This window comes from Antechinus flavipes, chromosome 2 (assembly GCF_016432865.1).
Source record: "Antechinus flavipes isolate AdamAnt ecotype Samford, QLD, Australia chromosome 2, AdamAnt_v2, whole genome shotgun sequence".
Classification (NCBI taxonomy): Eukaryota; Metazoa; Chordata; class Mammalia; order Dasyuromorphia; family Dasyuridae; genus Antechinus; species Antechinus flavipes.
In genome coordinates this window covers 91,066,432-91,093,282 of record NC_067399.1, presented here as the reverse complement: position 1 = coordinate 91,093,282, position 26,851 = coordinate 91,066,432, and the positions used below count along the sequence as shown (strand labels likewise).

Here is a 26,851-nt window from a genome sequence, read left to right as displayed (position 1 = left end):
AACTCTTGTTGAAGACTTGTCCTATATCTATTAAGTTCAAAAGATTTCTTTCCAATTTGATGTTGAGAAAACTATGCCCTCTGATCCAAAGTGATTTCCAAGTTTTTGCCTCCATTAGGTTTCACTTCAGTATGAATTCTGTCCTGGGAATTGACTTCCTACATTCATGAGAATCCATTCTGAATTTTCTCTTAATCATTATGTTTTGTGTTTTGTAATCTATGAATTTCAACAATGCCTGAATTATATGGAATAGATTTGCTTTTCCCAATTAGAAGATATCTTCTTTGAACAATTATAACATTTTCTTGGTACTGAATACACCCTTGGAACTCTTTATCTGTGCATTGCTTTGATGTAGAGTTTTTCTCGAAGATCCTTTCTCTTGTTCCTGGAAGACTGGCTTGAGATATACTCACCATGTAGACTGTTAGGCCAAGGCAAAAAAGCCATTAGATTATGTGTTTTCTTGAGAACAGAAATGTGTCCTTTTTTTTTTTTTTTAAACTTTGTTACCTACAATGCCTAGCACAGGATACAACTGATAGGACACTGGGTCTGGAAAAACCTGAGTTCAAATGTGGTGTAAGTGCTTACTAGCTGATTGATTTTAGGCAAATCACTTAACCTCTGTTTGCCTCAGTTTCCTGAACTCTAAAATGTGTGCTTGCCTTTCAGGGTTGTTACGAGAATCAAATGAAATAATATTAATAAAAACAAAAATTAAAAAAACATATAACAGATTCTATATAAATGGTTATTCCATTCTCTTCCCCAATAGTTGATTTTACCAATTTGTCAGAATAGTCCATGATATTTTAAAAAAAAAATTAAGAAAGTCAGAGATAGATCATTGATATGTTTCTCTTACTTTTGAAGGGATTGCTTTCCTTTACATGAGATTTAGAAACTGCTTTAATGAGGATTTTAAAAAGCCTAGAATAATAAGATTTTCACATAGAACCTATTAGGCTCAGTTAGCCATGTATTATACCTGTTTACTTTGGGGTCCAGTTTATTCTTACACATTTTTTGTTTACTTTCCAGTTGAGTTATGGTAGTGTGTATGAGTTCTTCATTTTAGGCATATTTTAAATATTAATAGTGAAATCATAATTATTTTTGTGCTTTCCCTCTCAATTTAACAACAAATCTTTTTGAAATCAGGCAGGAAGCAGCTAGGTACTTTAGTGGATAGAGCACTGGACCTGGGATCAGGAAGACCTGAATTCAAACCCGGCCCTTAACTTATTCTCTGTGTGAATCAGGGCAAGATACTTAATTTCCTTTCGCATTAATCTACTGGAAAAGGAAATGACAAAGCACTTTAGTATCTTTACCAGGAAAATCCCATGGACAGTATGGTCCTACAGGGTCATGAAGAGTTGGAGACAATTGATTGACCAAATAACAACAAAAGTAATGGGAAGATGCTTTCATTATTATTTATCCTCTTCTCCCACATACACTTCTCTCCAAATCTCATTTGTCTCAATAAGGTATTTTTTGCAGGGCTCCATACCTTTAAAAAATGCCACAAAATGTTGTAAATCAGATTTTTTTAAGAATAAGCAAATTACTTGAGAAATTACTATTGTTTGAATATTGTGACTGTCAGTATTTATACATATTTATTATAGAGTGTAGTTGGTATTTCTTTTTAAAAAAAGACCAAGAAATTTCTAAGTAACTACATATTTGCCTCAAAAAATAACAACTTATTTTTAAAAGCTTATGAAATAGTAACATTTCAAGATTTTGAACCTTAAATTTCTCTCTTTATATCCTCTTTAGGTTTTATCAGAAAGGACCAATATTGAACCTTGGGTATGTGCCAATATCATCTGCCTTTTTAATGATGATAATACAATTCCTTTCATTGCCCGTTATCGAAAAGAGCTCATTAACAATCTTGATGCTGATGCCTTGCGAGAAGTTCAACAAGCTCTAGAGGAGTTGAGGTAAGGTATCTGTGAAAAGAGTTGGGTTGATGGGTAAATCAGAGGAAGGAGTAGCAGAGAAAAATTTATTTTGAAATTGGTTCATTCTATTTCAGCATATATACACATACACTTTTGTACTTTCTTTGTACAACCAATGTACAAGAGGGAAGAGATTTTGAAGATCTGTTAGCTTATAGTACTGTTTCTTTTTGAAGGTTACCTTCTGAAGGAGAATTTTTTTTTTTTTAAAGATGGAAAGAATGTAGGGCTGCCAGCTATGTATTTTGATCTGAAATTCAATTTTATATAGTAACTTTTGCCTTATGTTGAATAATTGTCTTTGTTATATATAAAAAACTTAATGGAAAGCATTTTGAAAATGAAATGAGGTAGGATTTATTCTTACATTTTCCTTTTGTCTAAAGATTTTTTAGCAAATATGTATCTGTGATGAGTATATTCTAATTTTCTTATACAAGTATTATGGAAATGGCTGTGTTCTTCTATTTTTAGCTTTGCCTCCTATCCCATTTGTTATTGGAAGGTTTATTTTTGAATACTAAAGACAGTGACGAGTATTCTTATTCTTCATTAGATGTAGTATTCATGCTCTGATCTTTAGACATCAAGAATACTTCACATATATGATAGAGGATATAATTACATTTTAGTTGTAGGATCACAGGTTTAGAACTAGAAGGGATCTGAGAGATAGTGATCTTAAATTTGATCAAAATTTTGATTTTTTTTTTTTTTTTGTGTGTGTGTGTGTTGTTTTCCACATTCAAAAGTCTGGAATTAGTTTATTTCGTCTTGTTCAATTTGTTACAGCAAATTTTTATTTATTAAGTTTCTGTTCATAGAACTTTGTTCTGTGCTGCATATAAAAGTATTAAATAAGACATGGTCCTAAAAAAATTTTTTTTACTTTTTCAGTTAACAATCATTTATTTTTTTCTCCACTTCACCTTCCTACTCCTCCAATGTAAGAAAAAAAAAAGTTGTACTCATCATCATCCCAAACAAATTCCAGCATTAGCCATGACAAAAAATTTCTCATTCCATACTTTGGGTCCATTCCCTCTTTGATAGGAGATAGGTAGCATGCCTCATCATTTATCTTCTAGGAAAATTATTTTGTTACTATATTGATCTTAATCGTTAAGCTTACAAAAAATTAATTGTCTTCAGCATTTTTTTCTGATTTATTATTGATTCTTTCAATTTCTGCTTTACTCTCTGATCTCTTGATCTGATCAAGAAAAAGACAGTTTTTCTTGATATGTTTTGAAATATGTTTGGGTTCTTTCTTTGATCATGGCTTTCAGTCTAATATTTCCTAAATTTTTCTCTCGAATCCAATTTCTAGGTCTTTTTTTTTTTTTTTTTTTTTTTTTTTTTTGTCCAATGAGCTATTTCACATTTTCTTCTATGCTTTCAGTCTTTTGACTTGGATTGTTTCTTGGTATCTTTTGGAGTCATTAGCTTCTACTTGACTAATTCTGATTTTTAAAGAATCATTTTCTTGAGTGAGATTTTCTACCTCTTTTTTCTACTTAGCTAATTCTACTTTTTAAATGAATTTTTCTCTGTAGTAGATTTTTGTGCCTCTTTTGTCATTAGGCCAATCTTGTTTTTTAAGATGCTGTTTTCTTCAGTGTGGTTTTTTTTCCCCCCATTTTCCCTTTTCCCATTTTCTCTCCAGTTCTTCCAGGAATTCTTATTGGGCATGGATCCTATTAGCATTTTTATTTTGAGGTTTTATTTGTAACTTTTCATAATGTTTTCTTCTAAGTTTTTCTTGATTTTCCCTGTCACTGTAGCATCTTTTTGTGATCAAGTCATTATTTTGTTGTTTGCCCAATTTTGCAGCCTGTTTCTTTCCTTTGAACTTTATTAAAATTTGGGACTGCAGTGGGTGAGGCATAGCCCCATGCTTCAGGCTTTTTTTTTTTTTTTTTTTTAATTTTTATTAAAGCTTTTTATTTTTCAAAGCATATGCATGGAAAATTCTCTAACATAACCCTTACAAAACTTTGTGTTCCAATTTCCCCCTCCTCTACTACTCCCTCTCCTAGATGGCAAGTGGTCCAGTAAATGTTAAACATGGTAGAAATATATGTTAAGTCCCATATAGGCATAAATATTTATACAGTTACCTTGCTGCACAAGAAAAATCAAATCAAAGCAGGAAAAAATGAGAAAGAAAATAAAATGTAAGCAAACAACAACAAAAAGAGTGGAAATGCTATGTTGTGAACCATGCTCAGTTCCTCTCTCTGGGTGCACATGGCTCTTTCTTGATCACAAGATCATTGGAACTAATCTGAATCATCTCATTGTTGAAGAGAGCCTTGTCAATCAGAATTGATTGCTATGTACAATGATCTCCTGGTTCTGCTCTGCTTCAGGCTTTTTCATGCAACTGTTTTCAAAGCTCTTTGTGCAGAGCTATAAGTTTTGGGTGTTTCTGATGTGGTGTGATCCTGGGAGAAGTCTAGCCCCTGCTCTACTGGCCGACATTCTAGTCTTTATCCCTGAAGAATTCCTGCAGCCATAAGTACTAGTGCTTTTTTCACCTTAGAAATAACTCCAGGACTTCTACCCTCCTGTGAAGAATCTCCAATGCTCCTCTCCACTCTGGATCTGTAACCCAGAGCTTTATATGGGTAATACAGTTGCCAATCACTGATCTCTTTCTGACCGGTTGCCCAACTCTCTTTCTCTATGGATTACGAGTTTCCAAAGTTGCTGCAGTGCCTGTTGTTGTTGCTATTACATGTGTGAACTCTGGACAGTCTTCCATCCTGGTATCACAGACATTTTTTTGGCTAACCATTTCAGTTTTCTTAGCCTGGAAAAATGTTTCACTCTAATCTTTTGTTGATTCTGCTACTCTAAAGTTTGGTTTCAGGTGTTACTATAAAGTTGTTTGGAAGGGAATATTGGGAGAGTTTAGCTGCATGATTGTTCTTAATCCATCATCTTGATTCTGCCTGTATTCCAGTCTATTTATTTATTTATTTTGTATTTTTAAAAAGCTTCTTTTTAGGGATCCGATTCACCTTAGAGCTTATCAGTATAATTGCATAATGGCACTTCAGCAAGAAGAACTACTTAAATATATTTGATTTTCAGGTGTTCTTGAAGGCAGAAGAACTGAAGGTACAGTCTGTGCCCTTTCACATAAATAGTTTGGAAGTGAGATTGCAACATGCTTCTTTGAATAGGGAAAAATCTAAGTCTTTTTGAGCAGCTAGAAAGAAAGCAATTGGGGATGGAAAATTGGGACCCAGACCCCTCAACTTTGCAATGAATGTCAGGAGAAACTACTCTGATAACAAGGATTTGCAAACAAAAATTATTGGAGTATATGGTTATTAGGTAATAAATAATTTTCATTTTTTAGGACTGTTGCAAAGAAGACTCATGCTACGATTCAGAAGATTAAAAAGGAAGGGAAACTATCAGAATCGTTGTTAACAGCCTTGTTAAACTGTAGAACTTTAGAGGAATTAGACCATGTGGTAAGAAGTTGTTTCTGTTACTTGCTTAAGAAATAATTGCTTTTGTTGGTAATGTAACTTAAACTCATAATATAGAATCCAATATCTGGGAATTGATCCCTTCATATTTATTGCAGGACCTAAAATAGCAAACTCTTCTTTTCTTAAATGTACTTTCAGAAGCCTTGGGTTCTAATCCCAGCTTTGAAGCTTTTATTTATTACTTGAGTGAATCACTTAACCTTTCTTTGTCACAGTAAACTTAATTGTAAATTGAGGATGGTAATACTTGTACTGTATATCTTACAGGATGATTATCAGGATCAGATGGAGTGTTATGCTAAATCATAAAACACTGTGTAATGGATTAATAGCCCTTGTGGGCAGAGATTATTTACATTTTTGTCCTTGTATCCCTGGTTTCAAGCACACAATAGCTGACATTTAAGTATTTAAAAATACTTGTTATTTGAAATGAATTATTTATAAATATGTTGGCCTATTACTTTCCAAATAAACTTATATCATCTTTTCCTTACCATCTTGCCTGACTTAAAGAACAAACTATTTATCTGCAGAAAATATACCCAGAGTCTTTAGACTATCAAATGAAGTGAGAATTATGGTAGAAATTATAGGAGATATTTGATTTCTTTTTTTATTTTGTGTTTAGTTTTTTACTGTCCAGTTTTGATTAGGTGTAGTGATAGGTTTAGTTCAGCTAGTGGCCCAGTGCCAATTTTGGAGGTTGACTGAGTCACACTCAATGTGTCTTGGTTACTTTTGAATTGGTGTTAATGAGAAAAGAGGCAGCAGGAAGTCAATTTATTTATATAATGAATAATAGGACATATAAGACTTTAGAAAGTCTTTTAAGATTGCGAGTACTTTTTGCCCATTGACTAAAAAGGATGTTCTAGATATTGTTATACTCATTACTTTGGGATAATCTAGGTGGCACAGTGAATAGAGTGCTGGACCTGGAATCTAACCTCAACCACTTAATAGCTGTGTGATCATGGGCTACAGTTTGTCTCAGTTTCATTATCTGTAGAATAAGATGGATGTTTACTTCTTGTACTCTAGGTAGCACTTTTACCTTTCTGAATTTGTATGCTTCCAGAGGGCAGAGATACAGTGCAGAATGTACCTTATATTATGCTAAACTCAGCACAACAATGTGTATTAATAGGACCTAAATAATGATTCTTCATTATGAAAACAATGTATAGTTCTTGTTTATTGCTAGAAAAATGAGCCCACAGAATTGGCTCCATTTCTTGATACAAGTTGCAAGTAGCTTTTGAGTTTTCAAGTAAGAAATGAAGAAATTTTAAGTTTGTATTTAATGAAAACAACTGCTCATGCAACCCAGATATGTGGAAGATGATTGGCTATGTTTTTAGCAGAATTTTGATAGAATATGTTAGGAGAAAATGTGGGAAACATCAGTGCTGATTAGAAAGTGAAAATACATAGGCAAGGATCATTTGAAATGAGGATTGAAATGGGTAAGACTAAATTAAATGCATATAATTTGAAAATCTTGTTTGAAATATTGACTTCAGCCTTTTCTACTTGACAATTTTTTAAAAAACATTTCCTTCAATTTTTTTTTCTTCCCCTTTTAAGAAATTAACAAATCAAAAGGAACAGGAAGAACCTTTGAAAAATCTACAAATTGAAGAATATTTTGAAAATTGAAATTTGTCTTTTTTTATATATATACACTAGCCCTAAGAGAGAAAAGACAGCACTTAATCTTTGCATCTAGAATGTGAAAAGAAAGGGCAGTTAATGGCGTCTCTAGATAAAATATTTATGAATACCCATAATTTTGATGACTAATTCAGGCTTTCTCTTATTTCAGTATGGATTAATAAAGTATGCTTTCTAACTTTTCTTTTGTAGTCAGCCCCATATAAGACTGGGAGCAAAGGTACGAAGGCCCAAAGAGCCAAACAACTGGGATTAGAAGGAGCAGCCAAAACTTTACTTGAAAATCCAGGGGCACTAAATCTTCTTTCCTATGTGAAACCCAGTGTGAAAGGTAACTGTCATATATCTCACTGTGACTTGGAAAGCATCTTATGTATAGAAATTAATTTTATCTCTTCATAAGTTTACTTGTAAGGTACAACTTTCCATTTTTCTCCCTACTTAAATTTTTCTCTCTCATCTTAAGAAAAAGAGAAGGAAGTGAGATGGAAGAAGCCTTGGTGTTGGTCTCCTGCATCTTTCCATCCTTCCTCCCCCTCCCACAATAGTAGACAATCTGAGAAGGTTTTTCTGGTGTGGTGATTCAATTCTTTAAGAAGTTCCCATGTCAAGTTCTAATTACAATTCCAACTATAAGTCTGTAGAGGATAGTCCAATTACAAAATACCATTGTTCTCTCTTGAAACTTTTAAAATAGTACCATAGACTGATTTTTCTTTTGCCTTGGCAGTTTAAACTTGTGATAAACTTAGTAAAATGTTGTTTGTATATATACATATACATATTGTCTTTTGGATGAGGTGGGGGGGAAAGGAAAGAAATATAGTTAAGTGACGAAAAAACAATGCAGGATTGTTTGGATTTGGGATGACAAGCAAAGACAGAATTTGAACTTATTTTTATGATCATCTTAATTTCAATTTTCCAGCAAGATAGAACATTTAAGTAATCATTTTTCCTGCAGCATAGTTACTTCTAGATAATTATACATACCATGATAATTGAGCTAAGAGGTGATAGTGTATAACCAGGTGTTAAAAGTTTTAGCTCCCCAGAGCAGAATGATTGTTATCAAGGCTTGGCATTTGTTTTCAGTTTAAAATGCTGGAGATTTTAAATATTCATAGTTTAATCCTTTTTCTATTTTTTTCTGATAGTTTAATAAGTTAAGTTTATTTTGCTTTTTTTTTTTTGCTCTCAGAAGTATTTTGTTTTATAAATCATATCCCTAGTGATTACATTTTATGCAATCCTGTCTCCTTAAGTTGATACTAGTGGAGAGAGTCTACTGTTAGACATTGATATGTAATATGATAATGCTTGTAACTTATTGGTGAGTGGGTACATATAATTGGTACAACAGTAACAATATAAATACTAGTCTAGTACAGCCTTATTAGTCTCCCTTCTCTCTCCCATCTCCAATTGGAAATACAGAAAGATCAATAATGATTGTCTGAAACCAAGAGAAATAAAGTCTCAATGGAAAGGTTCTTATGCCAATTCCTATCCTGATTCTGCATGTATTTTTCTCTCATATAATCAACTATCTTTCCAATGCTATTTTTTTTCATTCTTGAAAATGTATATATAAGATACAAATTTCATTAGTTTTCAAGTAGAGGAAGACATAGGTGACATGAGCAAAGTCAGATGAGGTCCATCTGACTGGAATCATGTTCTGATAGAAATCCCATACCTTTTTCTCTCCAACCTGCCACCAGTGACTCTTTCTGAATTTTTCCATTCAAAGAAACTATGCATGGGTATCTTTGTAAGGGACAACCTTGTATAGATTAATTTTTTTAAAAAGTCCCTAAAAATTTCTCTCTGCTGCTCTTATTTCTCTCCTAAAACACATTTAGCCATGTCTTTATATTAATGTACTTGGTAATTTGGTGACTAGTTTGATAAAGTTAGTAGGGCAAAAGATTGCATTTTTTATTTTTTGGAAATTCTTATTTCCTTAACTTTGAATTTCCTTATAGGTCTTGTTTTATCTAGTTGCCAAGCTTTTAAACTCTTGAGAAATTGTTTGGTCACATTAAATTAGAACTAGAATAGAACCCTTCACATTGGGATTCTTTAAAAATTAAGATGATTTCCCAGAGTGGATATAGGAAAGGCTCAGTGGATGTGCCCTTCTTTTTCTGTCAGCATTTTTATTGTGTCTATGAGTTCTCATGAAACTTTAAAGATAACTTTTAGAGTTTTTCTTCCATAAGCTCACCTTGGAGGTACTTTGAACTACAAGAAAAAAAAAAACCTGCAAACAATGAATGGTTTTCCTAAATGGGTGTCATATAGCTGGGGAAATCTACATTAATATGTTGGAAAATATTAACTTCATTGTACCTCTGGAGAGTTTGCTTTTTTATGGACCTAAAACAGGATAGAGTAGGAGTATGAGTGCTGGGTTCCAAATTTTAGTCTGGTATTTTCTTTGTCACAGAGGCTTTGCTATTTTCTAATCTTCCCATTACTTGTCATCTTGATCACTTGTGGGAGGAAGGGTGGTATCATGTGTACACCTTTTCCACCTTAAAGAACTGGGTTTTAGAGAAGAAAGAAGACTGGTTTAAGATCATGAAATAATTAGCTGGGTGAATAAACCTGGTGTGTTCTTGGCCTGAGAACTTTTTTGCGAACAGATTCTGGTCAATAGAACTCTAGTACCCTTTTGAAAAAGAAACAAATTTAAAAGGTGTTTATCATTCCTAACCCATTCATTAAAGAAAAGTTTTAAAGACTACTAGGGGATTTGTGTTTTTTGGGGAAGTTTTCTTTTCCTTTTAGGCAGTTTTAACTTAGTAGTATAGGAATCTTTTATTCCTATTTAACATGGGGATGTTCTTGTGACTCTTTTATTTGTCTATTTTAGAATTTATTTGGACTAGATTTATTGTATCCTGGCTCTGAAAAATATTTCATATGTCTTTTCTTTTTCCAACTTCTCTTCCAAAGGCCTTTCAACTCTCCAGGAGATTGAAATGGGAGTGCAGCATATCTTAGCTGACATGTTTGCTAAAGATAAAGACACATTGGATTTTATCAGGAAACTGTATGTTCTTCTACATTACGGGTTTTGGTCTTTGGGTTTGTGTTTTTAGGTTTTCTCTGGTTAATGCCAATAGGTATGATTAGTTTAAGCCTTTGAAGTTAAATTAATATCAGAAATTTATATTCAGAGTGGACTTTTTCTCCTTGCCTTTGAATCAGACCTGTGATTTCTTTGGTTTAGGGAACTTTGGATAAAGAAGCTCCCTATATGAATTCAGATTGGCTCCTGGTCATCGCCTTACAGTGTTAGAGTGTTGTCTCAGCTAAATGATCTGCCCAGGGTCATGGAATCAGTATGTGGCATGATTGTAACCCAGGGCTTCTTGACTTCAAAGCCATATCTCTTTGGATATCATTTTGTCTCTTAGACACTGATCCTTTAACTGTATATTTTTTACATGTGTTTTATTCTTGTTTAGCTCATTTTTGGAATAGGTAACTATTGTTTCTTCTAAAGATTTATCTGAACATTAGGAAGTTCGCAGCTACTGTATGAGTTTATATTTTACTGAATTGAATGGGAAGGATTGACACATTTCCAAATAGTTTTCATACATTCATATTTGATTTAGTTTTCTAAATTCGGGGCAGCTATGCGGTACAATAGATAGACCAGCCCTGAAATGAGGAAGACCTGAATTCAAATCTCACCTTAGATACTTAACGCTTCCTAGCTGTGTGACCCTGGGCAAGACACTTAACCCTAATTGCCTCAGGAAAAAAAAAAAAAAGTTTTTAAATTTATATAAGAACCTCTCTCATGTCGTCTTTTTGATTCCTGCAGCATGAGAATAGGTGTTATTAGTGATTAGTTGTGATTAGTTATGTGGTTAGTTGTGATAACGGATGCTAAGGAAGTCAACAGAACAAGATCTTTTATAAGAGACTATCAAGATAGCATGCTGGACCTGGGATAGCACACTTCTAGCTGTGTGACCCTGGGCCATGTCCCTCAATTTCTGTTAGCCTCTGTTTCTTCATCTATGAAATGGAGCTATTAGTAGCACCTAATTTCAGGGTGATTGTGAAGATAAAATAAGATAATATTGTGACTTTTTTGTAAGTCATAAAATACTATGGAAATGCTAGTTATTATTTATGAAATAGTTATCATTAATAATTTCATAACTGGGAATGATATCCTTAAACTTATTGAGGCTTGTTAATGATCCAAAGGGTGACCAGATAGGATTATACATAGATGAACACACCCCATTCCATTTGCTGAGGCAAACACAAAAAAGCTTATGTTCCATTGAACATCGTCTTTAAAAATGAAAGACAATGCTTAAAATATTCCTTGGTATTTTGACTAATATTATAAACTAATTTTTAAAAAATTGTTCTATTGGGACATTAATTTTTTAGCTGTTTATTCTTTGTGCATAGGTGCTTACGTAGATATGTTTGCATCCAGTCATCCTTGGCAAAGGTGTCATCCAAGAATGAAAGAGAGAAAGATATCAGTAAATTTCAGCTTTACCAGAATTTTTCATGCAATATAAAAAATATTCAGCATCATCAGGTAAATATGTAAATTGCTTGTAAAGAGTAATTGTGTTAATAGTACTAAGTTTAGTGCTTACAAAGATCTGTGATTTCATTGGGTTATTTTTTTCACTCTCTTTAAAAGTTGTTTCTTATAACATTATTGTTATTTTATAAATTGATTTCCTAGTTCTTCTCATTTCTTTCTGTATAAAGGTATTCCCAAATTTCTCAGAAACCATTTTCAGTCAGTAAGTCAGTCAAGAAACATTTACTAAGAAGCCATTATGTGCCATGCTCTGTTCTGTGTCAAGTGCAGGAAATAAAAATTAAAAAAAAAGACAAAAGATAGTGCAACTCCCAAGGAGTTCATTGTATGGTAAGGAGACAACATGAAAACAAACCCATAAATAAAACATAAACAGGATAAATAGGAAATCATCATTAAAGGGAAGGTATTATAATTAAGGGAAATTGGGAGAGGCTTTTTGTAGAATTTTAGCTGGGACATGACGAGAGCCAGGAATTTCAGATGATATGAAAGAGAATTTATCATTTTTTAAAGTAGTATTTTTAAAGTAGTATAAAGTAGTATAATATGCATTATATGTCATAACAATCATTTCCATATGATTTGTTCTTTGTTTCTAAGTTTTACTACTAGACTTAGTACCAATATTGCTGTGTGAAAGGATATACAAAATTTAATGATTTTTTGAATATAGTAGCAATTTTTTTCATAATGATTGGGCAGTTTACAACTCTATTGAATTATATACAGTGATGATACACTAATTCAATCTTTTTTTACCTTTTATCTTATTGGAAAGGCCATTAATTTATCCCTGTCACATATAGTTCTTCTTCTTTATTTTAGATATGTACTACTTAACATATTAAAGAAAAGCCTATTTGTTTCTATGTCTTCTAGTATTTATTTATTTTTTAAACAGAAATGATATTGAATTTGGTAAAAGATTTTTCTGTATTTGTTGATAGTATTATATGATTGTTTTTATTAATATGGTCAATTAATTTTGTAATGATTTTTTAAAATATTGAACCTATCGTACATTCTGGAAACAAATATAATTTGGCGATTTTTATAATCTTTTTGGTATATATTATTACATCCTCTTTTAAAATATTTTATTTATAATTTTTACTTCAATATTCTTAAAACTTATTGGCTTATAATTTACATTTTCTATTATGAGTCTCTGGTTTAGGTATTTAGATTAGTGATGTCAAAGTCAAATAAAATTCAAATTTCATTGAATATATTCGTGTGGGCTGCATATTATATTTTTATTTATTTTGTTAAAAGTTTCCCAGTTGCATTTTAATCTGATTTTGTGTCTCAGGAGTGTTGCAGGCCTGTAGATCTCTGGACTCTGTATTTAACACCTCTTATCTTGACCATATTTTATCATAGGAGAAATTTGGTAGAATCCCTTCTTTTGCTATTTTTGTGAATGTTTTTATACTATTGGAATTAATTGTTCTTTAAATATTTGCTAGAATTTGCTTGTAAATCTATTTGATTACAAGAGATTTTTCTTTTGGAATTAATTTATGACTAGTTTTCTTTGTGAGATTGAGTTATATAAATTGTCTATTTCTTAATTATATTAATCAGGACATTTTACATTTTTCCAAGTATTCATTTAATTTAAGTTGCTGAGTTTTTTAGCGTTAGCTTTTTTAGCCTCTTTTCTGCTTATGTCATTTTTGATAATGGTAATTTATTTCTTTGCATTAAAAAAAATCAAATTAGCTATTGGTTTAATTTTTGGGAATGTTTGCTTCAGTGTCCTTCCCTTTAAAATGAAGATTATAATAGTGTCTGTCTCTCAGGCTTGATTTAAAGGTCAAATGAGATAATATTTATAAAGTGCTTAGCACAATGTCTGGCTCAGAGTGTATGCTATATGAATGTTAACTGCTGTGGTGGGGTTGGTGATAGTGATAATATGTATTCTCTTGTTTTTAAATAAAAATCCACTACATAGTTTTATATATTAATTTATAATTTTTTTAAGCTTTCAAGTTTATTAATGCCTTATTTGACTTTTTAGCTTTTTTATTGGTATTTAATTAAGGTTTAAAATTTTTTTTCTAGTTTTTTCTAGTTTCATGCCTAATTAAATGTTTAGGTCTTTCTCTTCTAAAATGTAAAATGTTTGGGGATATCAGTTTTTCCCCTAAGGAGTGTTTTGATTGCATCACACACATTTTGATATGTTGTTTCACTTTTGTCATTTTATGCTTGTTTTTTAAATACTTTTGTGTGTGTGTGATATTGTTACTTCTTTATAAAGGTGTCATAGCTCAGCCATATGTTGATTCCTTTCTATACTTAGTCAATGATCACTAGAAGCTTATTAACTAACTTATTAAATTCTTTTCAATGCTTCTTTCTTGTTTAATTTTTGATTGGATGTGTCAAGTTCTAAAAGAGATCCATTTACTTTTTCCATCTATTATAGTTCTAACATGTATGTCTCTTTGTGCAACCAAGTGACACAGTCGATAGAGCATTTGGCTTGGAATTAGGAGTACCCGATTCAAATTTGACTCAGAAACTTTCTATTGATGTCACCTTTGGCAAGTCACTTAACTCTCTTTGCCTGAATTCCTCATCTGTAAAATGGGCTGGAGAAAGAAATGACAAATTACTCTTTAACATTTTTACAAGAAATCTCTAAATGGAATCATCAAGAATGAGATGTGACTGAAATGACTGAAAACAATGACAAAACTCGTTTAACTTTTCTTTAAATACTTAGATACAATATCATCTGGTACATACATATTAAGTACTTAACTTTTCCTTAACTATTTAGATATAATATCATTTAGTACATACATATTAAGTACTGAAACTAAGTATCTATGTTAGCATTCAGCAAAATGTCGCTTTCTGCTAATTTCTTTTTTTTCAATATGTCAAATATTTCCATATTAGTTATTTTGCCCAAGAAGACTTGAATTAAATTAAGAAAAAAATGTGAAAAATAGCATTCTTTAGTCTGTAATCAAACAATATTAGTTCTTTCTCTAGAAGCAGACTGTGATTCATCTTTAGTCCTTTCAGATTATATTGCACAGAATAGCTAGGTCATTCTCAATTCTTCATCGATCAATATTGTTACTATATACAACATTCTCCTGGTTCTGTTCACTTTACTATGTATCATTTTAAGTCAGTCCAGATTTCTCTGACATCATCCTGCTTGTTATTTCTTATAGCATAATATTCCATTGCAATCATATCTGATAGTCTCTTTTTTAAAAGTCAGTTTTTGTTATTGCCTCTGAGATCAATTATAATTATTAATTAATCAATGAATCAAATATTTGTTAAATGCTTATTATGTTCCACTGTGCTAAACACTGTAGTTTTAGAAGAAGACAAAAGAAACTTCTGTCCTTAAGGAGCTCACAGTTTTAGGTGAAGACAATGTGCAAACAAATGTATTCAAACAAGATGTATATACAAGATAAACAGTAAATGATTAACAGAAGGAAGACATCAAGAGTTAAAAAGGGTGGGTAAAGGCTTCTTTTTAAAGAAAGGATTTTAGTTGAGTCTTAAAGGAAGCCAGGGAGGTCAATAGATGGGAGTTGAAGAGGGAGAGTGTTGTAGGTATGAGGGTTGTTCAGGAACAGCCAGAGAAAATGCCTAGAGTTGGGATATGAATTGTTTTATTTGTGGAATGGTTGGGAGATTAGTGGCACTGGATTGAAGGTACATGTTGGGTGGTAAGGTATAAGAAAACTGGGAAGGTAGGACGGATCTAGGACATTTTGTATTTTCTGGGAGATGATAGGAAGCCACTGAAATTTATTGAATGGGGATGGATGTGGGGTGAAATGGTTGATTTTGAACTTAGAAAAATCACTTTGGTGACTGAATGAAGGATGGATTGGAATAGGGATGAGGTTCTGCAGTAAAATGATGGCAATCTTATAGGAGGAGTCTTTGTGAGATATTTCAAAAGTAAAATCGACAGGCCTGGCAATACATTGGATATATAGGGGATGAGTGATAGTGAGGAGTTGAGGATAACTCCTAGCTTGCCATTCTGAAGGACTGAAAAAATGTTGTTGCCTTCTAAAATAATAGGCAGGGAATGCTTAGGGAGAGAAGATAATGATTTATGTTTTATTCATGTTTAATTTAAGATATTTGGGCAGCTAGTTGGCATAGTACTGTGCCTGAAGTCAAGAAGTTTATCCTTGTTGAATTTAGATCTAGCTTATTATGATACTAACTCTGTGAATCTAATGTTTGGAAGAAAATCCCAAATGGGGTCATGAGGAGTGCAGAAATCACTGAAATGGCTATTGAATAACCACAAATTTAAGACGGCCACTTAAAGAGCCAGTTGTAGAAATCTAAAAGGCAGTTTGAAATGCTAGATTGGAAGACAAAGGATTTGGGGCAGGATAGACATATTTATAAAGTTAGCATTTTATTTTGTTATTCAGTCAAAGAGATCATCAAAGGAAGTAATATAAAGGAAGAAAGCTCAGTGTCTTGAGCTTTATTTGAAAAACCAGAAAGAAAAAAAAGATAAACAGAAAAGGAATACAAAACATTGTCATGTGTCTAGCAGAACATCAGAGAGGATTTAAAATGTATAATAACAAATCAGATCAAGAAAGTATAAATTATTAGAAGAAATTATATTCATGGATGCTTATTTTTTTCTTTACTTATTTGTAAATTGTTCTTTTGTTCTCTGCTGTGCACCTTATTTACTTTATTCTTTTTTCTTCCTTTCATCCCTCCTACCACCCCCTAAGCAGGCTATAGCTAAGAAAAGATATATTTATGTAGATATATATGTAAATATATCTCTACATACACACATTCACACCCACCCACCCACATACATGTACATCTTTCCTATCCCTGCTGCCTTGTTAATGAAATAATACTCCATAACTTGCTATTACTTAACCTCCCCCGATGAGGTTAGTGGCAGGTTTGGGGTTCAGGGAACCAAATGAAGAGATTTAGCTCTCCTAGATTCCTCTAGGATTTGGCTTAGGGCAGGGAGTTATGGGAACCTCTTCTGGCGGCACAGCGATCCTTCATAAAGGAATTTACGAACCCGAAAAGCTAGACTGGTAAAAGAAGTTTATTATTGGCATTGGGAAGTCAGCCTTTGCTATGCATGAATAGAAAGACTGAATTCCTTGGTGGCAAGATCCTGACAGAGAAGTAAAGTTTCTAGCAGAGAAATCCCAACAGAGAGGTATAAATTCTAACTAAGGAAATAGGTGAGGAAGATAAAGAGAGGGTAATGCTGAAAGAGAATATCATTTCAGCAGGCAGAGGTTGCTGCTATTCCAGCGGGAGAGAGGTTTCTCGGTATGTTTAATCCTCTGCAAGGATTGAGCCCCAAGTTGGCTCATTTTATAATGGAAGCCTAGGGGGATTACTTTTGATAGGGGCGGGGTGCAGTTTAAGCTGGTATCAAAATAGAAAATCTTGGAATTGAATGAGTGTCTCTGGGCTAATTTCCAATTCAATAGGGTTAGAATCTCCAGCTCTAAGTAGGAGTGATACTCAACTTGTCCCACCTAAATAAATAAATGAAAACCACTTTATCTTGATTCCCTGGGGCTTGTTTCTTAGGAGAGAGCTTATTGGTCTTCCCCAAAGTCAGAGAGAGAGAGAAAGAGAAAGTTTCAGAGCTCCCCTTGTGACTCAAAGATCCCTCCCTTGTCTTCTTTCCTCACCCTTTGCTTCCCTATCTGCTCATCCCTCCCCCTTTATTTCTTTATAGATTTTGGAGAGTGCTGTACTCTTCATGGTTTATATGTATTGTTATCTATTAAACCCATTGTAGATATGAGGAGGTTTTCAGAACTATGAGCCTTCCTCCCCCCTCCAATGCCTCTGTGTCTTTTTCTTCTGGACCTAATTTATATAACACGGTTACTATTTTTACCTTGATTCTTCCAATATATTTTTTAATTACTCTGTTGTTGATGTTAATCTTAAACATATATATATATAATGTTTTCTGTGTAAAAAAAAAATAAAAAACCCAAATTGCCATGTTTAAATTGTCCAATGTTAAGTTCCTTAATGAAGCAGTGGGGAAAGAATGCTGGATCAAGAGTCAGAAGAGTTGGGGTCATCCCCTAGCTCTGATATAAAATTTATGTAACCTAGTTGGTTTTTACACTCCTTTAGCTTTCATTTCCTCATATATAAGCATTGTTATACTCATTGATCTCTGAGATGCTTTGTAGCTCTAAATTTCTGATCTTATTATTTTGTGATCCTAAAGTTATGGAATGTTTGTGTACCAGTGCAATCATCATATTATCTTGGCTTCAGCATTCACCCTTGCAAAATCTTGCATTCAAAAATTTTCTCCCTCCCTTCCCCTCAACCCCCTTTCCTTAGATAGCAAGTAATCCAATGTAGGTTAAACATGTGCACTTTTAAACATATTTCTGATGAGGTTAGCCTCCCCTAGAATCCAGTCAGGGAGCCAAATGATGAAGTTAGTGTCAGGTTTGGGATTCAGGGAACCAAATGAAGAGGTTTGGTTCCCCTAGATTCCTCTAGGATTTGGCACAGGACAGGGAGTTGTGGGAACCCCCTTCTGGTGGCGCAGAGGTCCTTCATAAAGGAATTTACAAATCCAAAAAGTTAGACTGGTAAAAGAAGCTTATTATTGGCATTGGGAAGTATGTTTTAGCTATCCATGAATAGAAAGACTGAATTCCTTGGTGGCAGGGTTTGGCAGAGTTTCTAGTAGACAAATCTCAACAGAGAGGTATAAAGTCTTGTTAAGGAAATAGGTGAGACAAATAAAGAGAGGCTAAAACTGAAAGAGAGTATTATTTTAGTGGGTAGAGGGTTGCTGCTATGCCAGGGAGAGAGAGGTTCCTTGACATGGCATGTTAGGTCCTCTGCAAGGACTGAGTTTAAAATTGACAGGTTTTATAAGGAAATCTGAGACAGAAGTTTCAACTGAATGAGATTCTCTCAATGCTGTCACTGTCCCCAGGCCTAGAGGAGACCACTTACTGGGAGTGGTTTTGAGCCAACAATAGGGGTCAATAGAAATCTAGATTTCCAGTTAAATGAGATTACTTCAACTAATCCTATCAAGATAAAACACTTTATCTTGATTCCCTGGGGTGGGTTTCTCAGAGGCAGGGTTCAAGGAGAATCTCTCCTTCAAGGAGCTTTTCAAGTGCTTTACCTCATGGCTCACCCCCAGACTCAAAGAGAGAGAGAGTTTTGGGGCTCCCCCCATTACTTCTACAATTATCATACTGTACAAGAAAAATCAGAGCAAAAAGGAAAGAGAAATGAGTAAACAACAACAAAAAAAGGTGAAAATGTTGTGGTCCATATTCAGTCCTAGTAGTCCTCTTTCTGGATGCAAGTGGCTCACTATATCGTAAGTCTATTGGAACTGGCCCGAATCACCTCATTATTGAAAAGAGCCAAGTCCATCACAGTTGATCTTCACATAATCTTGTAATTGCTATGTACAATGTTCTCTTAGCATCAGTACATGTATGTTGTTCTAGGCCTCTCTGAAATCATCCTGCTGATCATTCTTACAGAACAATAATATTCCATTACATTCATATACCATAACTTATTCAGGCATTTCTCAGATGATGGGCATGTGGGTCCTTTTCCCTTTTTTATGATTTCTTTTGGATACAGACCCAGGAGAGACATTGCAGATCAAAGGATATGCACAGTTTATCACTTATTTTCTAAAAAATTCAAACAATTTTTACTCATTTAAATGTTACCCTAACACTATCCCAGAATTTTTTGAGGTGAAAAGTTGGATAGGAGAAAGTGAATCAAATCTGTGATTTCATTTGTGTGAAATGTATGAGGAATTTTTTTTTTTAACCAGTGTCTATCAACATCAATATATATATATATGTGTGTGTATATATATATATATATATATATATGAATAAATGTACACACACATACAGATACATATACTGTCCACATACTACAAATTGAAATTATGGTTTATAAAAATTTTTTTTATTTCAAATGAAGATTGGCCTTATACCTCTATTTCCCTCTTTCTTCCATCTTTTTCCCCTGTAACTTCCATTCTAGTTTAGAAAACAAGAAAAACAAAAAGCAAAAACTAATTTTCACATTGGCCACATCCAAAAAATGTTTCAGTTTGAATTCCAAATCTATCACCTTAGTCAGCAGGTAGGCAGCATATTTTATTGTGAGTCCCATGGATTAGTTTATCACTGGGTTGATCAGAATTCCCAAGTTCCTCACAATTCTTTTCTTTTCTTTTTTTTTTTTTAATTTTTATTTAATAATTACTTTATATTGACAGAATCCATGCCAGGGTAATTTTTTTACAACATTATCCCTTGCACTCGTTTCTGTTCCGATTTTTTTCCCCTCCCTCCCTCCACCCCCTCCCCTAGATGGCAAGCAGTCCTTTATATGTTGGATATGTTGCAGTATATCCTAGATACAATATATGTTTGCAGAACCGAACAGTTCTCTTGTTGCATAGGGAGAATTGGATTCAGAAGGTATAAATAACCCGGGAAGAAAAACAAAAATGCAGATAGTTCACATTCGTTTGCAAGTGTTCTTTCTTTGAGTGTAGCTGCTTTTGTCCGTCATTTATCAATTGAAACTCAGGTCTCTTTGTCAAAGAAATCCACTTCCATCAAAATATGTCCTCATACAATATCGTTGTCGAAGTGTATAATGATCTCCTGGTTCTGCTCATTTCACTCAGCATCAGTTCATGTAAGTCTCGCCAGTCCTCTCTGTATTCATCCTGCTGGTCATTTCTTACAGAACAATAATATTCCATAACATTCATATACCACAATTTACCCAGCCATTCTCCAATTGATGGGCATCCATTCATTTTCCAGTTTCTAGCCATACAAATAGGGCTGCTACAAACATTTTGGCACATACAGGTCCCTTTCCCTTCTTTAGTATTTCTTTGGGATATAAGCCCAATAGAAACACTGCTGGATCAAAGGGTATGCACAATTTGATAATTTTTTGGGCATAATTCCAGATTGCTCTCCAGAATGGTTGGATTCATTCACAACTCCACCAACAATGCATTAGTGTCCCAGGTTTCCCGCATCCCCTCCAACATTCATCCTTATTTTTTCCTGTCATCTTAGTCAATCTGACAAGTGTGTAGTGGTATCTCAGAGTTGTCTTAATTTGCATTTCTCTGATCAATAATGATTTGGAACACTCTTTCATATGAGTGGTAATAGTTTCAATTTCATCCTCTGAAAATTGTCTGTTCATATCCTTTGACCATTTATCAACACAATTATTTTCTTTGCAGTTTTATTATTATTGTATAAATTGTTCTCCTATGTCTGCTCATATCACTCTGCATCACTTCACAGTACTTTTCCTAGGTTAACTTAAACCACTTTCTTCATTATTTCTATCACTGTAACAGTATTTCATCTCACACATGCACTATATATATATATATATATATATATATATATATATATATATGTATGTATATATATATCGATATAGATATATATAGATATAGATATATAGATATAAACATATATACACGTTATATATGTATATTAATGAATGCTCTCTTATTTTCTCTATCTCTTACCATAACCTGTTCAGCCATTCCTCCCTTGAAGTATACTCTCAAAATTTCCAGTTCTTTTCACCACAAAAAGAGTTGCTGTAAATATTTTTGTGCATATGATAATTCTTTCCCTCATTTTTTCATCTCTGTAGTATAGATCTCATAGTAGTCTTTATACCTACATTTTACTTATTTATTATAGTAAGGATTGTGGCTGGTGGAATATTGAGTTAAAAGTTCTTGAGAGGATGTAGGAAAAGTATAGAAACCATTATAGTACAAAGCAAATTATGAGCATAGAGTACAACTGAGTTCATTTCACCAACATTTATTAGGTGCTGACTCTTTGCTTAAAATTTTAACAATTTTGTCAGTGCCTCAATTGATGAAATTTGTGGCGTACTCATCAGATTTACAGATATTCAAAGCTGAGAGAGATTAATCATAATTTTTTTTAATGTTTATTTCCTTTTATTTTCTTGGCATCTCTACACTTCCCAAAATTTCTTCTATTCTTTGAGTTGTTAGGAATAGGGATTGTTTTAAATTTTTGTTTAATTTAAATAAATTTGTTTGAAATATTTTGGATAGTATTTTTTTTCTATCAGTTATCTGCTTAGAATATTTGTTCTAATTAGGGTATATTTGTTTTAATTAGAATATATTTATTCTAATATTGGGATCACCAGTCCAAATTCTATTAATAATTATGTAATAACATAAATAAATAACTAATATTTAGTATTAAAGTTTATAAGACATTTTACATGTAGTTGAAGTTTGTCTTGTTGCTCTTACTGTATAATAATATATTGCTTTCCAAATTCAGCATTTTACCAGTGTCATAATAATATATTTCTTTTCCCATAGCTCTCCTTACATTGAGTTTTATTGCTTTAAACATTTTGGGTAATAATGAAAAAGGTGATATTTCAGAATTGTTTTAATTTGTATTTTGAAAGGTTTTTAGTTAGTAATTACTTTTTTTTTTTTTTAATCCTTTGACCATTTATCTTTTGGGGGAATAGATATAGAATAGAATTTGATCCTTATAACAATTTTGTGAAGTAGGTACTATTATCTCCTTTTTTACATTGAGGGAAACTGAGTTGAAGATGTTATGATTGCCTAGGTCATATAATTAGCATGTACCTTAGGCAGGATTTACTCAAGTCTTTCTGACTTCTGATTGGATATATTATCCATTGAAATAAACAACCAGAATTAATTGTTAGATGTAGATCAAAATTAATAAATTAGATTTCTGAATAATAGGAAAAATATTTGTAAAGGAACTTATATGTAATCCTGTTTCTGAAATATTTCTTCCAATTGTTTTTGAGAGTAAAAAACACCATAAATGGTTGTCTTCAATTCTTTTTCTTAGGATTGACTATAAACATTGCTCAAAACAAGAATTAACGCCATCTTTTCTGGAATGTTAGCTTGCCAATGAAGAGAAGAAATCCAAATCCACATACTGTAAATGTTGTCCTCTTCAGAAATCTACTATCTCAGGTAGAAAATATTTCCACAGGTTGTACATAACAGACACCCCTTTTCTAATCATTCACACTTGAATTAGATCTTATGGTTTATAGACTTCTTCATTGAGATCTTCAGTATTACAAATGAAATTCTTCATGTAAACCTCTTAGAATAATTTTGTGAGGACTTACTGAGGTTATACCTATGTCTACATTGCTCTAATTAAGTGACCACTGTAATTCTAGCAGAAAATTGAGAAACTTATTCCCAATGATTTTGAAATTTATCCCATATTCAGCCAATTCTGCAAATCACCTTACCTTTTATTCTTTAGTAGCATCCAGGGTTTCTATTTGATTCTAATACTGATAATTCTAGTCTTTCTAAAACTTTCCTTTATCTCAAAATTAGAACAGTTTTGCCTCTTTTCTATAGTAATTCTATCATATGTTCAAGTCCCTGTCTGAACATTATACATATCGCAGTTCTTTTTCTTCCTGTATATCTTAATAACTTAATTATCTGACTCTTTGAAATAGGCTTTGAGAAAATATCTTGATCAGTATGGTATTAAATCTGTAAATTTATTTGAGGAGCATTGCCACCAGGATAAGATGTTGATTGTGCTGAGATTCAAAAGAAGAAGTTCTCAAGAGTTTGTGGTTGCAGACCAGTGTGGTAAGGTGTCTCAAAGAATTTGCAGGCTTGAACCCATCTCCAAATCAAGGGGCAAAGTTTATTTGTATTAATTGTAATGCCAGTTGAAATGGACTAAGTTCCAAAAGGATTGAGCAAAGAACCAAGAGAAAGAAGATTAAATTTATAGGATAAAGTTATAGAGAGCGTCATGTTATTTACTAATTTTATGGGAAGAGGATTGAAAATCATGTTAAATCCCATGCTTTATAAAAATTCCCTGAAAGAACTAGGAATGTTTTGCCTGGAGAAATCCATCAGTCAACAAATATTTATTTAACCCTTACTGTGTGCCAGATACTGGACTAAGTGCAACATTACAGAGAATGGTCCTTGTTTTCAAGAAGCTCATTCTTATTGGAAAGACAACATATAAATATATGTGTATGTGCGAAATATGTACAATATAAAATGGAAAGTAATTTTTCAGAAGGAAGGGATGTTGGGGAAAGGGAAAAAAGAATGTGGGTTTTGAGTTGAGTAATGTGCTTTTCAGAGATTCTGTCTCTAGCAGAAAATACTTCCTTAGCTAGTAAACAACAGGCCACTTTTCTGGTCATTTGTACCTTTTGAATTAAATACTTACAAAAGTACCTTTTGCATAAACCTTTTAGAATAATTTTGTAAGGGATTATTGATAATTGGTCAGAGAAGTTGGGGGAACGGAAGGAGAGCATTCTACTCAAGAGAAAGAACCATTGGTCAGAGAAGTTGGGAGTAAGGAAGGAGAGCATTCTACTCATGAGAAAGAACCATTGTAAAAGCTAGGAATATTGTATCTTGAGTGTAATAGGAAGGAGATTAGTGTAGTCACATTGTGGAGTGTATTCAAGGGAGTAAGGAAGGGAAGGCAGGAGGAGGGAGGGAGGGAATGGCTTGTATTTTTGTAAATTTGAGTCAGTTCTCTATATATTTTAGAAATGAGGCCTTTATCAGAAACACTGGCTATAAAAAATGTTTCCTCAGCTTTCTGCTTTCCTTCTAATTTGGCTGCATTGGTTTTTGTTTTATACAAATCTTTTTAATTTAACATAATCAAAATTACCCATTTTGTATTTTATAATGTTCTCTAGTTTTTCTTTGGCCATAAATTCCTTCCTTCTTCATAGATCTGAGAGGCAGGACTATCCCTTGTTCTCCTAATTTGCTTATAATTTCATCTTTTATATATAAATTATGAACCCATTTTAGTCTTATCTTGGCATAGGGTATTAGATGTTGGTCAGTGCAGTAATATGACACACTTTTACATATTTTGTAATTATTTGGAATGAGATGTCCCTACTTTTTGTCATTATGTAGAAATGCAGTTGGCTTTTCAGAATTAATTTTGTAGCTTGCAACTTTTCTGAAGTTTTTACTTATTTCACTTATTATCTTTGCTGAACCCATAGTATTTTGACATGTATAGATGCATAAAATTAGCAACTAAGCATATTTTTATTTCCACTTTACGTATTTTTATGACTTTACTTTCTTTCATCTTATTATTAACATTTCCAGAGTCATGTCAAATAATAGTTGGGATAGTGGGCATCCTCATCTTACTCCCACACTTATTGTGAAAATATTCTAATGTATTTTCCCTCCCATGTGATGTTTGCTTTTGGTTTAAGATAAATGCTTTTTTATGATATTTTTTAAAAGGCTCTTTGATGCCTAACCTTTGTAGAGTTTTTAGCATAAATGATATATTTTTATCATGGATTTTTCCTAAATTTGTTGATAGTTCAGAGTGAGTATAAATAGCAGTTGTTTCTGTTTTGGTCTGAACCCTTAAGGGTCTTCCAATTCCAGATTGATTTTTTTTTTTTTTTTTTTTGACTAAGGCCATTCTCTGCCTCATTTTTTTTTTTTTTTTTTTACCTAATCTGAATCACTGAATGGGCATTGCCTCAGATAAAATGAATCCTGAAAAGGTTCTTAGCTTATAAAGGCCAAAGTCTCCCACTCTCTAGTCATCCTGATCCATATCTTGGTGGACTCATACAGTTTTGGAAGGAAAAATGAAGCTGTTAACTTTGCATGACCCATCCTCACTTAAGTCCAATTCACTTGCAGGCCTGGCATGGTATCACCCCCTTGATAACATAGTCCTCTTCAAGAATGAAGAACAAAATAACAATTACCTTCCTCCCTCACTTTGTCCCCTTTTCCCTTTCTTCTTCTCTCTCGTCCCCTCCTTCCTCCTTCCATCATTCCTTCCCTTCCTTCCTTCTCTTCCCTAGGCATGATGGTGATACCAACTCCCAAATGTAGAATTTGGAATAGACAGCAGATTGCCTTACTCCACTGAAATTCAGAACTCCAAAATTTAACAGATTGCCAGCCTCAACCTCCCTGGCAATAGTGATTATACACATGCACCACCGTGTCTGACTTTTATTGGACTAGAGAGGTCAATGTCAAGTGGAAGATCTGACTTCAAATTTTACTTCAGATACTTACCAGTTTTGTGATTTGCTTAGATCACTTAATCTTTACTTTCCTCATTTTTTTCAAATATGAAGTGAGAATAAAAATAATAATTACAGGGTTGGTAGGAGGATCAAATAAGGTAATTCATTTAAAACACAACCTCAATATGTGTATTAGTATGTTGGTCTAATATCTTCCTTAATTCCATGCATAATGTTCTGCATATAATTGCTTAATAAGTTTGTTGAATTTTGATAGTTTGAATTTAATAAGAAAAAATTTAATAAGCATAACTATAAAATACTTCTCATGGTAATCAGTTGTACAATTCATGTTATGGGGAACATATACCTAGATCATGTGAAAAGGATCTCAGAGTTTTAGTGATCTGTAAGCTCAATATAAGTCGATTTATCATCAGGACCAAACAAATTATTATAATCTTAGGCTTTATTAATGCATGCACAGTATTTGGAATATTCTAGATTGAGTTTGTGTACTCTTGCCTTTTTCAAATCATACCTGTAATGTTGTATTCTTTTCATATTTAAATATTGATAAGATGATATGCATTCAAATTAGGGTAAATAGGATGATGAAAGCACTTGAATCCATCCCATGCAAACGTTGATTAATGGAACTTTCATCTTATCAGTGAAATAATTTGTGCAGTGAAGTCAGCTCAATTATTTGAAATCCTGCTTTGTAGAATGTGGATTAAACTTGTTTTGGCCCCATAGTTCTATTAGGAGCAGTGAGTAAAAGGTGCAGAAAAAAAGCTTCAAATAATTTGAACTACCTAGAAATGAAATAGGCTGTCCTGTAGGAGATTCCTGGTTCACTGGAGGTGTTTGTACAGAGTCTTGAATGACTACTCTTTAGTGATAGC

The 26,851-nt window shown here is 33.0% G+C and overlaps 1 protein-coding gene across 2 annotated transcripts in view; it reads left to right on the top strand.

Annotated features, from left to right (window-relative positions):
• Positions 1-26,851, top strand: part of SRBD1 (S1 RNA binding domain 1) — a 301,555-nt gene that overhangs the window by 26,259 nt on the left and 248,445 nt on the right. For both annotated transcript variants that reach the window (XM_051975202.1, XM_051975201.1), the window contains exons 6-10: positions 1,795-1,961; positions 5,353-5,470; positions 7,361-7,499; positions 10,133-10,229; positions 11,618-11,753. In XM_051975202.1, the coding sequence (XP_051831162.1) occupies positions 1,795-1,961; positions 5,353-5,470; positions 7,361-7,499; positions 10,133-10,229; positions 11,618-11,753 (657 nt within the window). The remainder of the gene's footprint in view (positions 1-1,794; positions 1,962-5,352; positions 5,471-7,360; positions 7,500-10,132; positions 10,230-11,617; positions 11,754-26,851) is intronic.